This window comes from Chelonia mydas, chromosome 7, assembly GCF_015237465.2.
Source record: "Chelonia mydas isolate rCheMyd1 chromosome 7, rCheMyd1.pri.v2, whole genome shotgun sequence".
Lineage (NCBI taxonomy): Eukaryota > Metazoa > Chordata > Testudines > Cheloniidae > Chelonia > Chelonia mydas.
Window position 1 is genome coordinate 80,202,290 of NC_057853.1, and position 16,225 is coordinate 80,218,514.

A 16,225-nucleotide genomic window follows, 5' to 3' on the forward strand; every position below is an offset into this window, starting at 1 on the left:
GTAGTTAGTATTCATTAGACAGATACTTGAGCATTCCATATATTTATGGAGCACAGAAGAAACTTCTTGAGAACCTGTCTTTTATGAAAATGTTCAAGAATTCTCTATGGCATGCCAGTTTGTCAGCAAGGCAGCCATTAAACAATTCCAGGTCCTGATCCAAAGCCCATCAAAGCTAATGGGAGTCTTTCCTATGACTTTAGATCAAACTCTTATTTATTACAAGAACAAGCCAGCTGAGGAGGGCACCGCATGAAAGTGCACAATTTGCAACAGGTCAAGAAAGACTAGCTATGACTAAAGAACAGACAAATATTGAGCCAAATATGTTTCAGACAAAATTTGGAACCACTCTAATTTGGCAAACAAACAAACAGAAGACAGAGTCAAATCAGTTGTTGCCACTCTGCAAAAATGGATTTACCTGGATCATATCTTCAGATGAATCCACTGAACTGTGTGAATAATAATCCGCTATTTAATTAAGCAGTTATTGTAATAGAGGAAGGTTTTTGTGTTGAATTGGAAACAAGCTGAAATAAACGTTTTCTTGGATCATAATTTGGGGTAAAACAGTCACTGAATTATGATAGTTCTACATATGGTGCTTATTTGATAAAAGAATATTTTACAGAGGGATGAATAAAATAATTTAGGCAAGACTTTTATGCATGTTTTCTGTTTTATACACCAGTCTGTAATGAAGTGATTAAGACCCTAATTCAGCAAATACTCATGCATGCTTTAAAGTCGTACAAATAGTCCCAATGACATAAATTTGATCATTTTGAAAAAATGTAGTCACTGTCCATATCTTCCAAATTATTGAACAAGTGGGAAACATCACTATAATAAGCTATATTTTGAATAACTGAACAAGGAAAAGATACTTACGTTTTGGTATGCATTTTTTTTTAGGGAACAAAACAGATGCTTTGCAACCTGGAATAAAAATGGAGACTTCAGATCACCTTTATGCCATGAAACATACTTCAAATGCTACTAAAAGTTGCTCTGTATTAAAACAATATACTGCTTCCTCCCCTTTTAAGGTGGATAGTTTACATCCTTATTCGTCATTAACACATAAGCCTAGCATAACAGCAGTGACTGATATTCAACAAGATTTTTCAGTTCCCTACGGGTATTTCGAATGCAGTAGTAAGCAACCTCATGTCACACCTTATATTAAATGTAAGAATTTTGATGTGTCAGTTAAAGATTATACTGGAATTTTTCTGAATGAAAAGAGGAATGGTGTGCCACCAATTCTTCCAGATATTACTGTTTCAGACCACCCAACCCTTAAAGACCCCCTGCATAGTATACTTGAACACCTACCAGATGACAAGCAAAATTGTCAACTGCAATTAGAAAATGCTCCTTCGCAATCGATCAACCCTTGTGATATGTCGGTACCATTAAACTCTCCGGCAAAGGATGTAACCAGAAATGAAGCTAACACGTCTCAAAAATGTCCAGTGGAAAAAGGTGGCTCCCATCAAGAACAGATTTGTGATTCCAAAGCTAGTGATGAAAAGCAAAGAAATGTGCTGGCAGAACCAATGGATTCTGAAGAAAAAGCTGATGAAATGTGGTCAGACAGTGAGCACAATTTTTTGGATGATGATATTGGTGGTGTTGCTGTGGCACCTTCTCATGGTTCTATCTTAATTGAATGTGCAAGACGTGAACTCCATGCCACAACACCCATTAAGAAACCAAACCGCAGTCATCCCACACGAATCTCTTTAGTCTTCTACCAACACAAAAATTTAAATGAGCCAAAACATGGATTAGCAATGTGGGAAGCAAAGATGGCTGAGAGAGCAAAAGAGAAGGAAAAAGAAGCAGAAAGATTAGGGACTGAAAATACTGAACTAAAATCTAGCAGCAGGAAAACCAAGCAGAGCAGTGAAACCAGAGAGATTTTCTATGAAGAAAATGAGTTCAACCAAATTCCATCACGCAGAGCGTTAACAGTAACTCAAGATAATGTAATAACAGTGTCTTCTTATGCCCTCACTAGAGTTGCAGGGCCCTATAACCATTGGGCATAGGTTTTAGTAGCAGATGCCTTGCCTTGGTGCAGTGTTATACAGTATTTCTTTAAGGTGCTGTTAAAGAACAGAGTCATGTGTAGTTTACTATTTGTTCATCTCAACCATTTTAAGGCTGAGGTAAAAATGGGGATTTATCTTAAACTGTGACTTTATATTTTAACATTTGGTGGTGCTTGAGCACATTTTAAGCAAAAAAAAAAATTGTATAGTTTTAATATGTTCTAAAAGAAGATTTTGGTTAGGTTATTAACCTTGATTGAATCATTCAGTTTATTACCTTTAGGAAATTATATTTTGGTGCTTTAAATCAAATCTGTTTACTACAGAACAAGTCATTTATAGGGATTTTAACAGATTCACATTTTATGATGTAAAATCAAATTATACAGTGATAGCTCTACACAGTTCTTGGTGCTTGACCACATCAAACAGTAAAAATAAGCTGAATTATTACTTCATGGTGCCATTGCTCCAACAACTTCCAATCATTGCTAAAAAGTCCAAATTACAGATAAATCTTTTAAGAGAACCAATGAAATTTTCTCTCTCTAGAGTTTTCACAATGTATAAAATGAAGTTATCACTAGTGATGGCTGGAAGTTGTTTGTAAGCTGTAAATATATATTTTAAAAGCACTTTCTATTTTTAAAATTAACTTGAACTAGTATAGTATGAGGATCATATTGTCTAAGGTTTGTGCATACTCTACAGAAGAAATCATTTTGTTCTTGCTGTGTAGATTTCCATACTGTTACAATTGCAATATGTATGCTAATGACATATGTGATTGTTTTTAGACTTTCCCTTTTTCCATTGAAGATTTTTATGTTACATATAAACAGAAGAGTAATAAAATGCAGAAACTTTTAATTATTTACAAATATGGAATGAAGAAACATCTTGTTCAATGTGTGTTGCTATTGGGGAATTAAATAATTAATTTTTTAAAGACAAATTATGATGATTTATTTGAGCAATAAGCACATTAGTCTGACTCATCTAAAGCATTGCAAGTTATGTGACACAACCAAATGTTCCTAATGCCTCAGGGGTAGGATCGTTTTGGGATTTAAAAAAAAAAAAAAAGGTACCCCCTAGAGTTACCTTACTCTGTTCTGAAAAAAAGTTATAAAAATGACAAACTAATTGTTAAAAAAGTAAGAAATTTTCAATATCTAATGTTTAACAGCAAGTCTTATTTGAGAATTCCATTCCAGAATGTTCACTAGCTATTAGAATGCTTTTTCAGTTCAGTGAGTTTTGTTTTTTTTTTTACAAGCATATTTTGTATCATTTTTAAAAATGATTTATTTATACATTTCATATGGGAACAGTTGTTAGTTCCAAACATTTGAATTTATGTTCTGCATTTCAGTTGGAAAATTCACACATCACCAAATGATTATGGTTACATTTTGCTAAATGAGGAAAAGTAGACACTCCATTCAGAAATAATGTAGCATCCATCCCACTCTTCTTTCTCTGATTCTTCTCTCCTCCTCATTTCTGTTTTATTATTTATTTATTGAATCATCTAATCACCAGACAAAAAAGTTGTTTAAGTAAGGACCTTGTCCTGCAAGCCTTACTCACCTTCTCAGTCCAATTAAAGTCAGTGGGACTACCCAAGTAAGGCCTACTCTTGTGCATAATGGTTGTGGGATAAGATCCTACGGGTCAAGCTCTACCTTAATTTTACCTGTGAATACTCACAGTGTATGTAATCCCATAGATGTAACTGAGGTTAGTATTTTCTATTGAGAACTTATACCAGTAATATACTTGATAATACTATAATGCAGTGGTGCTGTAACAAAAGTAATCTGAAATGTCTAGATCCACTTTATCTAATACCTAGACAAGGTGCTTTTTTCTTTAAAAGTTATATAATAATTGTGATATTTACAGTTTTGGTACAAAGAATATGTGAATTTTATTTTTTACACACAGTGCTAACTAGAACCCTGATCCTGAAAATACTTACAGGTAGGAGCAGGTCCAATGAATTCAGTATTTGCAGGATCAAGGTCTAAAGTTGCAATCACTATGTAATGATATTGGGCTAAACCTAAAATCCTTATGTAGACTGACTATTGAAATTAACAGGAATCTTAATGGATAAGGACAGGAGGATTGGACCCATTCTTTGTATTTTATCTAGCTCAAAGTAAAATTTGTGAAAACCCCATATGCTGCAAATTTTAGTTTAAAGCCTGTTAGTTCAAGTACAGAATATGAAGGGATTATAAATAATAAAAATGTCAATATTATGCCATCATTTTGTACCAGCAGTTTTCTGCTTCTTAAATATGTAAAGTACAGTATACATTAAATCATTATGGTATTTTGTGTGCCTTAGATTTCCATTTTAAAACTTGTCTGTTTTTTGTGAGGCTAAAAATTACAGCTGTATATACAGTAAGTAGTATTCTAAGTTGCTCCAGCTGCTCCAACAACATATTTGCTATCTGAGTACCCTTGTTTAGCACCATGGTCAATTATCTACCAGAAGGATTACTTTGCTACTAGTAAGTGTCACTGATAACACTGATAGATTTAGACATATTATAACTTCACAATAATTTCACTATGCCATATGCATGTATAGTGCAAAATGAAGGAATTCTTTATTTCTCCGCAATTCTACTAAATACCATTTTTATTTCAAATTTAGTAGGAAAAGTTTCAGGGCCGTTATTCTGCTAACAAGAAATTCAAGAAATATTAAAATGGCTGGAATTTCCATTTGAATCGTTCCAGACCTTTAGGCTTGTGTGTGATTAGGCAGTTCAAGTGCTAAAAACAATTAATAGAGAAAACACCAGCTTCCTCAAATACCTGAAAAGCAGAATAGGTGCATCTTAAATGGCATCTTTAAGTATGTTTGTCTTTTACAAGGCACTTCTCAGTTAACTATCAGTAGGGACTCAGCAAGTCCAAGAGGGAAATCCAGCTCTAATAGATTCATAATGGCAATGTTAAAAGAGAACAGTATGTCTGAAAAGCAAATATTTTCTAGTAAATATATTGCAGTATGAGAAATACATCTATTTACTGTATTTACAGCTGTGTGCTATTTATTATAACATTTCAGAATATTTATCAGTCTTGTGCACACAGATCAATGTTGTATTGAGTAAGATTGTACTTGCAACAATATTGTCCTCTTAAAAGTTACGAATTTTAGGAAGTGACTCTTTCCCTTCCATCCCACACAACTGCTCTATGACTTCCTCTCACGCTTATAGATGCATAAACTTTAAGGTCAGAAAGGACCATCATGATCATCTAGTCTGACCTCCTGCACATTGCAGAAGCAGGATCTTTCCAGATTGGCCAGCCAGGTCAGGAACCACATCTGAAGACAAAACAGCTAGGAAAAACTGTATACTTCCCTTGATCTGTAACAAACTTATATTGATTTCAATAGGAGTTTATGTTCATAGACAGACAGCACTATAGGGTTCCAAGTCTTTAACTCACAGTTCTTGACAGTTTGTTTCCCCACTACCACCACCTTTTATATCACCTCACAGTATACCACCAAGGACTGTTGCAACATAACATAGCAACCTTTGATTTTCCAGCAAGAATATCCCTATACGCTCCCTCTACTAGGCCTGCACCATCACAACACCTCATTTTGGAGGAATGGAGTGATGCTCTCTAGAGACAAGTATCAGGGGGTAGCCGTGTAAGTCTGTATCCACAAAAACAACAAGGAGTCCAGTGGCACCATAAAGATTAACAGATGTATTTGAGCATAAGCTTTCCTGGAATTGACACCTCATCTATTATTGGGAGTGGACTACACCCTGATTGAATTGGCCCTGTCAACACTGGTTCTCCACTTGTGAGATAACTCCCTTCTCTTCAAGTGTCAGTATATTTATGTCTGCATCTGTAATTTTCACTCCATGCATCTGAAGAAGTGGGGTTTTTACCCATGAAAGCTTATGCTCAAATAAAACTGTTAGTCTTTAAGGTACCACCGCACTCCTTGTTGTTTTTGCTCTCTAGAGAATATCACTCCTGTTTGACTCGCAGGGGTCACTGTTGCAATAGTACAATAGCTCCCATTGAAACTGTGAGTGTTACCACTGCAATACTCCTGCACATGCTGATCCAAGGAATGAGGTACCAAGCTGGGATCTGACACTTAGAACCCACAGATAGTAGCAGAGAGTATGACTATAAGGCCATATGACCAGCTCACCTCAAATATTGTAATAATACTGTACAAAATTCATACAAAGACTAATTGCTCATAAGCTACAATTAAGATGTGATCATATCTTTCTGCAAATAATCCTGATTTTATAAGTCAATGTTTTGTACTTACAGTGACCACCATTAAAACAAGTCATGCTTAGTTACCAGAATGTGTCCCTATGCTTCAAATAGGAAATAACTCTAGTATCTGAAGTAACATGGTGTGATAACTGTAGGTAAAAAGCAACTTTTTAATGCTTACTAGTATACATAACACACAATTGTTTTCTCCTTTAAAAACCTTTCAAACACCATTACAGTATTATGCTAACTTTAGTGGGTCAAGTTCTACTCTCATTCACATCTGTTTAACCCCACTGCAGTTAGTGGAGCTCTGCAGATGCAAATACAGTAGGATTTGGGCCAATATGTTAATGTGCTTCTAGTTAAATGTAGAATTTTTAGGAAACCTTGTTAACAAAATTGTATTTGCATTTTTATATTTAAAATGTAGGGCACAATCCTACCTTAAATTACACGGGGGAAGATCAATATGACTCTGTGTGAAATCAGCTACCTGGTCAGGCCAAGTGATAAAATATGCTTTCTAATTTACAGGCTGCATAAATATTTCATTTCTTCTTAAATTTGCACAGAAATGCTTGTAGTATGGACACGTACTCCCTCCCAATATTTGAAAAATTAATTTATATGCCAGTTTTCAGCCTATTTACATGTATCAACATTTGTGATATTCATGCAGTATTAAATGAATGACCTCTCACATCCACTGTGGCAGTTAAAATAGCATTTCTTCAGTAGTGAGATCTTTTTGGCAGGTCTTTGCAGTAAAATTGTCGTCGTGTTTTATTTCTCACATATGGAATAGTTGGATGGCTAACCATAACACATTATGAAAGCCCTTGATCACGCGTTGTGAAATTATAGATGAGGAAGAGGCCAATCACATATGGAAACTCTTTTCTAATTTAACCAAGTGGCTGTTCAACCAGTAACAGCTATAAGGCCACTTTATCATCAAAAAGTAAAGTGCAAAGAAATACAATAATTGTGTTATGACATTCTGGCATTGCCTTGCAATCTCTGTGCCATAACAATTTCTGTTTGATAGGGATGTGTCATCACATCATGTCACTATGTACTGATGTATGTTAATTCCATTCCTCCACTTCCTCTTGTGGAATCAATTTCTTCTCTGTTCTCTCTGCCCCAATCTGTACTGGCCTCTGGAAAAAGAGAAGTCACTCTTACTTTGATCTGCCTAATACATGTACCCTGGACAGAGACGTGAGCACTGCTATAATCGCTCACTCTGCCTCAGATCCAGATAGAGCAAGTGGAGGACTAATCGGATATATGAAGCCCAAAATAGTTATAAACCAGGCTATGAAGAACCGCATGCAGCTTGTGAGCCCTGACTTGACTTGCTCCTTAAGCCGTTTCTTGGTTGCCTAGGTACTGTATATCCATATCACCACTGTTTATTTAGATATATCGAATTTTAAATACACAATCTTTTTTTACTAAAGTGTAAAACTATGGCACATTTATATCCATCTCTTTCTTTTTAATCTTATCTTAGAAGCATGGTCAGTGTAAAAAGTACTGAGATTTTGACTGCTCAGTATTTTAGTGGAGTAGAAGTGAAACCACAGATCAGAGTTTTCTGGGATCACCTGATATTTTAGAAAAATTGTCTTGAATTATATTGTTTATATGGTACTGATGTATGCTGCTGTAAAACTATATGAATGCTATTTTCCTGGGACTCTGACAGAGGAGAGATATGTATCACTTGAGGCTATCCCAGGGACCAAAAAATCTCTAATAATATTTAATTAGGTACAAGTATGTAGAAGATTAGGAATAGCCTCTAAATATTATGGGCCAGATTCTGATTTGTTACACTCAGGTACATCCAGAGTAACTCTACTGAAGTCAATAGAGTTACTCCATATATACGCAGGTGTGACTGAGATCAGACTCTGTCCTCTGTCTATGCTAGAGATTGTCTATTTCCTTTGATATATGATTCAAAGTTAGTACTAACTTCATGTTAACTTTTATCATTATATTAAAATATTTTAGATGTTTCAGAGGAGTTAGTTAAATGTTTCAGTTTGAGTGTAATATTTCAGTGTCATTTGTGTGCTGCTTTGTTTTCTAAATAATGGAGATAATTCTCAGTGTATACTACATCTTCTCCCTCTAGGACATTTCATTTGCTAGCTTCAGCCCTAGGCATTAACTTCTGTTCTGTATAGATGACACTGAACTCTACAACTCGCTCATTTCATGCTTTGATTCCTTCCTAGCTCATCTGCTGTATTTACCCATTTTGTCTGTCAGTGCTTGGTGACCCTATAGCCTTCTGCTGTTGAATGCTTTAAAGAGTTATAACTTCCTGCATACAAGTCTTCTAATTCTCTTTAGCACGGACCTTTCCTCCCAAGGGTAGCAATGTAAGCATCAGCCTTGCTCCTGACTTTTATTTTTTAATCTCACCTCTTCCTTGTCTGTAAATCTGTTTATCTCCACCTCTGAAGTTTACAAGAATTTATTATTAATGTAACTCTTTCAAAATCTATATTCATGTCAATCATTTTCTGTCTTAACTCTGATAGTTGCCTTTTTTATCATCCTGTTATAGCCTAACTCTTCCATGGGGTGCAGAATGCTGCAGTTAAATTACTTTTTCATTACAAGAAAGAGGAGCATTTCAGTCCACCCCTTCACCTTCACTATCAATCTTCATATCCACTTGTAAACTGCCCATTTATTTTTCAAAACTCTCCATAAACTTTTGGCATCCTACCTTTCTGACCCTCTATCCACATATAGTCAACAAAGTCCGTTTTGCCAGTATTGGCCTCTTCTCTGCCCACAGTTTCAGCTCTCCAGAGCTGAAGATCATTCTTTGCTTGTACTGCTGCATCTCTGGCATTCTGTCTTTCCTTCTGTATGATTTACTCTGTTCAAATCTTGACATAATAGATAAGATTATGACTCTCCCTGCAAAGACCCACAAGCGGGAGAAGGTGCTTCCTTGTGTCTTCTGTTTGTCCCTGTTCATGGATCAGCCATAATCCCAGTGGGAAGTTCAAGGACTGCATAAAAGTTAGTGCCAGCACTGGCACTAGACTCTCCAAAGAGGAGTGGAGTTATGGATTTGCCTTTTCTTCCTCCCTTCACAGCAGCAAGCAGGGCTGATTTGGCTTGAGCAGGAAGGAGTAGAACACAAACTGCACTCTGTGAAAAGGTACAGGGGTTCCAGCTTTGCTGTGTGCTTCTCCACTCTGTTAAAATTCTCTTTGGGACTCCTACTATTCCCCAGCCTCTTCTTACTTCCCCCATCCCAAATGGGCTGTAGCTTAAAGCCACATTTTAGTCCAAATCTTCCCATTCTCTTTAGCCTACAAATGACACTAGATCCTCAGTACTGCATCCTTCAGTTCTTCCCCCACCATAGCTAATCTGCAAGAACACTTGCATGTTTATCACTTTTAATGTTGACTGTTTTCTTCTCTCCTACTGGATCTTCATCCATGTCATTTTTCCTTTTATGAGTTGCTGTGCGCAGCTTGAAAGTCTTCTCTCTTCTGCCTCTTTCTTTTAAGCATTTTATGACACTTTGTATGAAGGCTGCTATATCAAGATAAGTTGTACTGTTGTGTGATTCAGAACCTGCAGGGTTAATTCAAATGAAGTTAAATTGATGGTACAGTGACACAGTGTTCATTGGTGTCTAATTCTAAAATGCTAAAAGCTCCCAATGATTTATTTGCAATGACTGCAGGATTGGGCCTTAAATTGTTTTCGATGTTGAGTCATACATCAATCACTGTTTCAGGTTGACAACATTTTTAAATGTGGCTGTACTATCACTCGACTGTTCTCCCCACTTTGTGCGCCATTACGGCCTTCCACATAAAGTCAAAGGGTACAATACTGTTATAAATAGATGCCAAAATTTTCTGTGGGTAGGAAGTAGAACACAATTGACAATTAAGCTACATAGAGATGTCATATGCAGTAGACTGAATGTATTCAAAAAAAATTGCTGTTACAGCGTCACATTGGAACAGGTTTCAGAGGAGCAGCCGTGTCAGGCTGTATCCGCAAAAAGAACAGGAGTAGTTGTGGCACCTTCGAGACTAACCAATTTATTGGAGCATAAGCTTTTGTGAGCTACAGCTCACTTCATCGGATGCAGTGAGCTGTAGCTCATGAAGCTTATGCTCAAATACATTTGTTAGTCTCTGAGGTGCCACAAGTCCTCCTTTTCTTATTGGAATAGATGTCAATCATTTGACACTTAATCGATATCACAACTGTTGCCACAGAACATTTTAATACTGTATTGTGGAAGATTTTATGAACTGTTCGATAAACATTTTCGATGTCTTACTTGTTTCTTGTTATATACTATTACAATGCAAAAGTTTTTTTAAATATAAAAATAAAGGGCCTTTTTCTCATTTACGCTAAGGTCCTTTAACACCACTCTCAGAGAACAAAATGACATTAAAGTGGAAGTGAATGAAACTGACACATAGTAAGTTGTCTTTACTCTACTAGGGTGGTGTAAAGAAATCTTAGTGTAACTGAGAATCAAGCCTCAAAGTTGACTGTGCAATCATCAATGGATGATCTTCTTTACAATATCTCTACTGCACACATATTGGCCAGCAAGATCCAAACCATTACACTGGTGTTTAGTTTAGAGAAAATTAGAAATGTAGTTTAGAAAGATATTCTAATCTAGCTTCTTTTGTAGGATATACAACTGTAGGCTGACCTTCTTTCCCCATCTTGCCTACAAAAAGAATGTGGTAAGGGGTTTGTACCTCAAATTAGTGCCCTGGCTATAGAACTGGTAGGATTGTGAATAATAAAAATTGCAAATTTGAGCAATTTTTCCTCAAATAATTATTCACAATGTTTTTATTATCATTATTAGACAGCTTTACTTGACCACTTGAAGCGGGGTTGTGAGAATTCACCCAGCTCCATTCTCTGCTGACATAAGATCCAGTGAGGTTTGTTATACTGTGTAATATTGCCACACTAGAGGGAAATGTGAGGCACAAAGCTAAAAGCCAAAGTTTTCTCACCACCCTAATTTTGGTGATATTAGACAGCAAAACCATTAGCCCAGTCCTGCATGCCTGAGTCATGAAAAAACTTCCATTGCAGCCAGTGTGAGTTTTGCATTAGCAAGTATTGAGCCTCATAAGCTTACACTATTGTATTGGAATTATAAAATGGTCCCCTAAAAATAAACAAATGCTGAGGAGAAAAAAACATTTGCTTTTCATTCTTACATGTCTAAACTGTGGTGATATTGTACATCACTATAACAGACTTCTTTTTACTTTTGTGAATGTCACTTTATAATTCTAGCAAAACACAAGGCAACCTTTGCATTTTGAATGTTGTAAGCCTTTAGTCCTCAAAATATCTCCCAAGATTAAAAAAATTATTACAAATCCAGAGAGGCAAACTGAATATTCCAATAAAGTTAAAAGAAAATCTGTTTTAAGTATTAATATTGGACATTTAATACTTTAACATTTAATTCTTCTACTATTTCTTTGCTGAGTTTGGAAGAGGATAGTTCTTGGTAATGTCACAATATCATGACATGTCATAAATGCTTTTTAAAAACTTGACGTTACCAGACACAACAACATTATTTTTTAAAGCTACAATGTCACATTCAGAGAATGCAGTTTGATTCTCTCCTGACTTTTATGAAAAAACTGAAAAGATACAGGATGCCAAAGGAGAAAAATTGATTTTTGTTTGATCAATATATTCTGTATATTTCTTGCTTTCTTTATATGGAATGCATTTAATATTTATTTTGCAGCTTTGAACTTCTGTGTTTTAGGGATTTGGTGGTGTTGTTTTGTTTATTGGTGTTATCAACCTACTGTATTTAGACCTGAAAAAATGAAATAACTTTTGAAAGACAAAATACAATTTTCTTTTTAACATTAACATATTTTTAGTTCCTAAAGGAGAAAAAAACAGAAAGAAAAAGCACTTCATTATGTCACAGTATGTACAGAAGAAAGTTTAAAAGTTACTTCATGTCTCATACATTTGGGACGCATCTAGTGTAAATCCACATAGCCCCATTCAAGTTAGAGAAGCTATGTGGATTTACATCAGTGAGGATCTGACCCTTGAAATCTTCTCTGCAGCAAAGGGAACTCTTACCAGCAGTACTTGAAGACTTGTGAGTTGTGACTGCATGTTACTTGAAAGACTTACTTAAACTCTGTTTTTGGTGCAAGCAGTTGTTGTACACAATTTCATGTTTATGTAGCAAGATGCATTGAAATGTTGATAATAGTGTTGAAACATACATGTAAAGATTGTTGTTGTGGAAATTGTCTGTTCTGTTATATTTTTCTTGTGTGTCTCATTATCTGTTTAGAACGTAAATTTTCATTTTTTTATCGTCCTAACTGAATAAGGCTAAATGAATACTGTAATTGAAAATATATTTTAAATCTTGTCATGAGTTTTTAAAAAAAGACTATTACAAATTGTATCATTCCTGATTACACAGAACTTTGTGGGTGGTTTTAAATAAATTTTATACTTCTATTTTGCACTCAGTTGTCTAATTTTTCTTTCGTATATTTATTAAATCTTTCTGTTTTGTAAATATCCATTTCAAAACAATATTATTTTTGTGTTTCCAAACACAAATAAAACGAGTAGATTCCTGATTATATGTGACCTGATCCTGCTAAGACAAAATGCATGTTGAAGTCATTTGAGGAGGACAGGAGGACTGGGCAACGGTAGGCCCTGATCCCATGCATCTTGTTCCAGGATCAGGGCCATAGTATGTAATGTAGAACAAAATCTTACACCCATATAATTGAACTTATTGCTCAAACAAATAGTATTTGAAATTTACTTTTATGTAAACTTTTATTTTAATCAAGCAATAAATACTGATTCCATAGCTAGGAATAGTTTAGTATTGTAGCACCTATGAGGATGCTAATAAACTTTCAGCCTAATATGATGGGCCTTGGAGGCAGTTATGCTCACCAAAATCATGGTAGTCTCTGGATTCTGTACACTGAATACATCTTTTCTCTTTTATAATTAGTAAAATAAAAGCAATTCCTTTTCATCTTATTAAGGAAGTTGTTTAAAAAAAAAAACAAGTAGTTGTCATTAGTTTTCTTATAAAAGTACTTTCCATTTTGTGAAGTATTTTCCCAACAAAATTTTCCAGTCTTACAATTAACACTTTTGGTTATATTTGAGTATTTATTCATGGTGAACACAAACTGACCGATTCACCCCTGCTGGAGTCCAGGAGTACAGTTTGATCCCATCTAACCCTCTGGGCTAGCTGCATTGGAGGGGGGAATCAGCAAGTGGAATGAGTATCTCCCAGGATTCCTGCCCCTTCCCTCACCAATCCCTGCTTGTTTATTTGCAGGGCTGAGGTATCCAGTACAAGGCCCCGCAGCAACAGATGTGGTCAAAAATTTTGAATTCTTGTTTTTCAGCAAAAAAGACAAAACTGTTAGCCAACATTGTTGCAAAAAGTGTCCCACAGCAACTCTCAGGCTCGACGCTCTCCTCTCACTACTTCCATTAATACAGTACTATGTAGAAAGAAATTCTGTTCTGCTGATCTGAGGAGACTGTGACCATTCCGGTTATTTTTCTCTTTTTTTTTTTTTTCCCCAATTAAAAAAATTCAGTCCAAAAAGCTTGTATTATCAAGTTCTTTCTGAAAACTGGAATCCCCAAAAGTTAGGAAATTCTACTCGTCTGAGGTTTCAGTTACAGGAAGGCTCCTTGCCAATCTGGGCGGATACAGGCCTGTGGCTTTTTATAGTGACCGATCCACCAGCCTTGCCCCCACTTTACCTCCACATCATACTTAAAAACTCTTTCAACAGATACATATTTTCTACAGCCAAATATACACTTTATGTCAAGAGTTGGAGGCAGTTTATTTTCAGAATATGTAAGATGAATTTCACATGTCAATATTGTAAAACATGTTTGAAGGGTAATAGAATATTTATGTACCTTTAATTTGTTAGGGTCATAGGGCTTTAAAGTGTAGCGTTCTTGTCACATATTTTGCATATGAGTTACATTAGTTATTGCAGCAACTCCAAGTTAATTGTTTTTTTGTAGGGGCTATCTTTCAGTGTTTAGAAGCATCCCACTATCTGATAACAACTAGTCTGAAGGAGCATGATACTGCAGTTCAAATACTGTCTGTGATATCTTGATTTTTATGCTGGTCATAGGTAGATTTCCATTGAATATTGTTGGCTCATATTTTTGTAAATATCCCTCCAGATAACCCATTGTAGAACAATCTTTAGGATTATTCATTGAGGGTTAAATTCTGCCAAGTGCAAAGGGTACACAAAGCCCTACATGCATCAAAACTTGACTTCCAGCTTAAAATGAGGGTTAAATAGTCGGCAGGGCTTTGTATGGACCTCCTGCACTAGAGTGAATTTTAAACTCAGACCTGATTTTTTTTTTTAAACCACAAACAAAATTCTGCTTTAGCTAATGCTATTTTGGGTTAAGAATTAACATATGTGCTTTAAATATAAAAAAAAAAATTACTAAGGAAGCCTGTTACATGTTTTGGATCCATGACACACTGAAGTAAATGTAAAAAAAAATGTTTAAATCTAATCCCAGACATGACATTAGTTATTGGTTGAACAATGACCCTGTGTTTTCTCAAGGAGAATCTAAATCATTCCACCATCTGCTCACAATCTGATCCACTTTTCTGAATGGTCATAATCCTGGTAGAACTTCTTCTGCTTGTATAACACACAGAAGTTACCCAAAATTCTTAACTAAAGCACTTCTCCCAAAGGGCAGAATCTGAACCTTCATCTTTGCTATATTCTGCTGCCCAGTTGCTCTCCTAACAAATGGGTAGACAAATGGGTAGTATTTCTCACCTGTGCCATTCAAAGGAGGTCCAAGGTTGCTTACAGAGGCTGCAGGACGGAGTTGCACCTCTTTGATTTAGGCCACCAGAAATTTTGCCTCCTGCTGCAGAAGGTGGCTGTTCAGTTTCTTGTGACCATTTTGTTTTACATTAAATTGTATCCTTTTTCATATAATTGCAACTTTGGTTCAGCTTCTAGCTCTGCTGTCCCTCAATGGAGGAAACTCTGTAGCACTAAAAGTATAGCCCTTTGGTTCCTCAGGTGCAGCCCCCCCTTCAGCAGGCTCCCTCTGCACCCCTACCACAGTATTGGAAAAGCCCTGCAAGCACTGAGTCAGGTGATGGTCCAAGAGGTGTTACAGACAGCTTTTCAGAAGCCATCGAGGATGATCTGTGTCCTGCTGCTTCAAGCCCCAACTCTCACTCTGCCAGGGCAGGAGGCTTTGAGTTGGACTGTGCACCAGGTCCTCAACACTCTCAGCATGCTGCAGTCATGAGACATTTCAACCAGGAGCATGAGGATTCCCAAGGAGAGGAGAACCCCCCGCTGCCTGCTCAGGTGTAAGCCTTCCAAACAGCAGAGATTCCAGGTCTAAAAAGGCAAAAGCAAGCATCCCCTTTGCAAGGAAATAATTTGTATTCTTAATGGGCAAGTGGTTTTAAAATCATAGTTTACACTTTTTCTCCTTTGCCCTCCTACCTTGAGGAAGTGTTTGCTGGGGTATTTTTCCTGAACAGAAGCTCTCACTGTGCTCAGTGTGGGACTCCCTGCAGCATGTTTGGGCATGAGGAGAAGCCTGTTACTTCAATGAAGCCAGGTCTCCAGCTGCAGCAAAATAGGAAATGGGCTTGTCTGGCTTTCAGCCCCGCAGATCCTGACTCTGCCAGAGAAGGAAGCTCGGAATGCAGGCAGCCGCAGAATAGGAATTGTGCCACTCTGCTTCTCAGCCAACAA

At 36.4% G+C, this 16,225-nt stretch overlaps 1 protein-coding gene across 3 annotated transcripts in view; it reads left to right on the top strand.

The window, feature by feature from the left end:
- TET1 (tet methylcytosine dioxygenase 1) overlaps window positions 1–12,914 on the top strand; it is a 116,057-nt gene extending 103,143 nt beyond the window's left edge. For 2 of the 3 annotated variants that reach the window (XM_007054647.4, XM_037905402.2), the window contains one exon: window positions 919–12,914. In XM_007054647.4, the coding sequence (XP_007054709.2) occupies window positions 919–2,060 (1,142 nt within the window). In that variant the 3' untranslated portion in view covers window positions 2,061–12,914. The remainder of the gene's footprint in view (window positions 1–918) is intronic. The other variant, XR_005226267.2, reaches the window with a different exon arrangement.
- The last annotated feature ends 3,311 nt before the right edge of the window (window positions 12,915–16,225 follow it).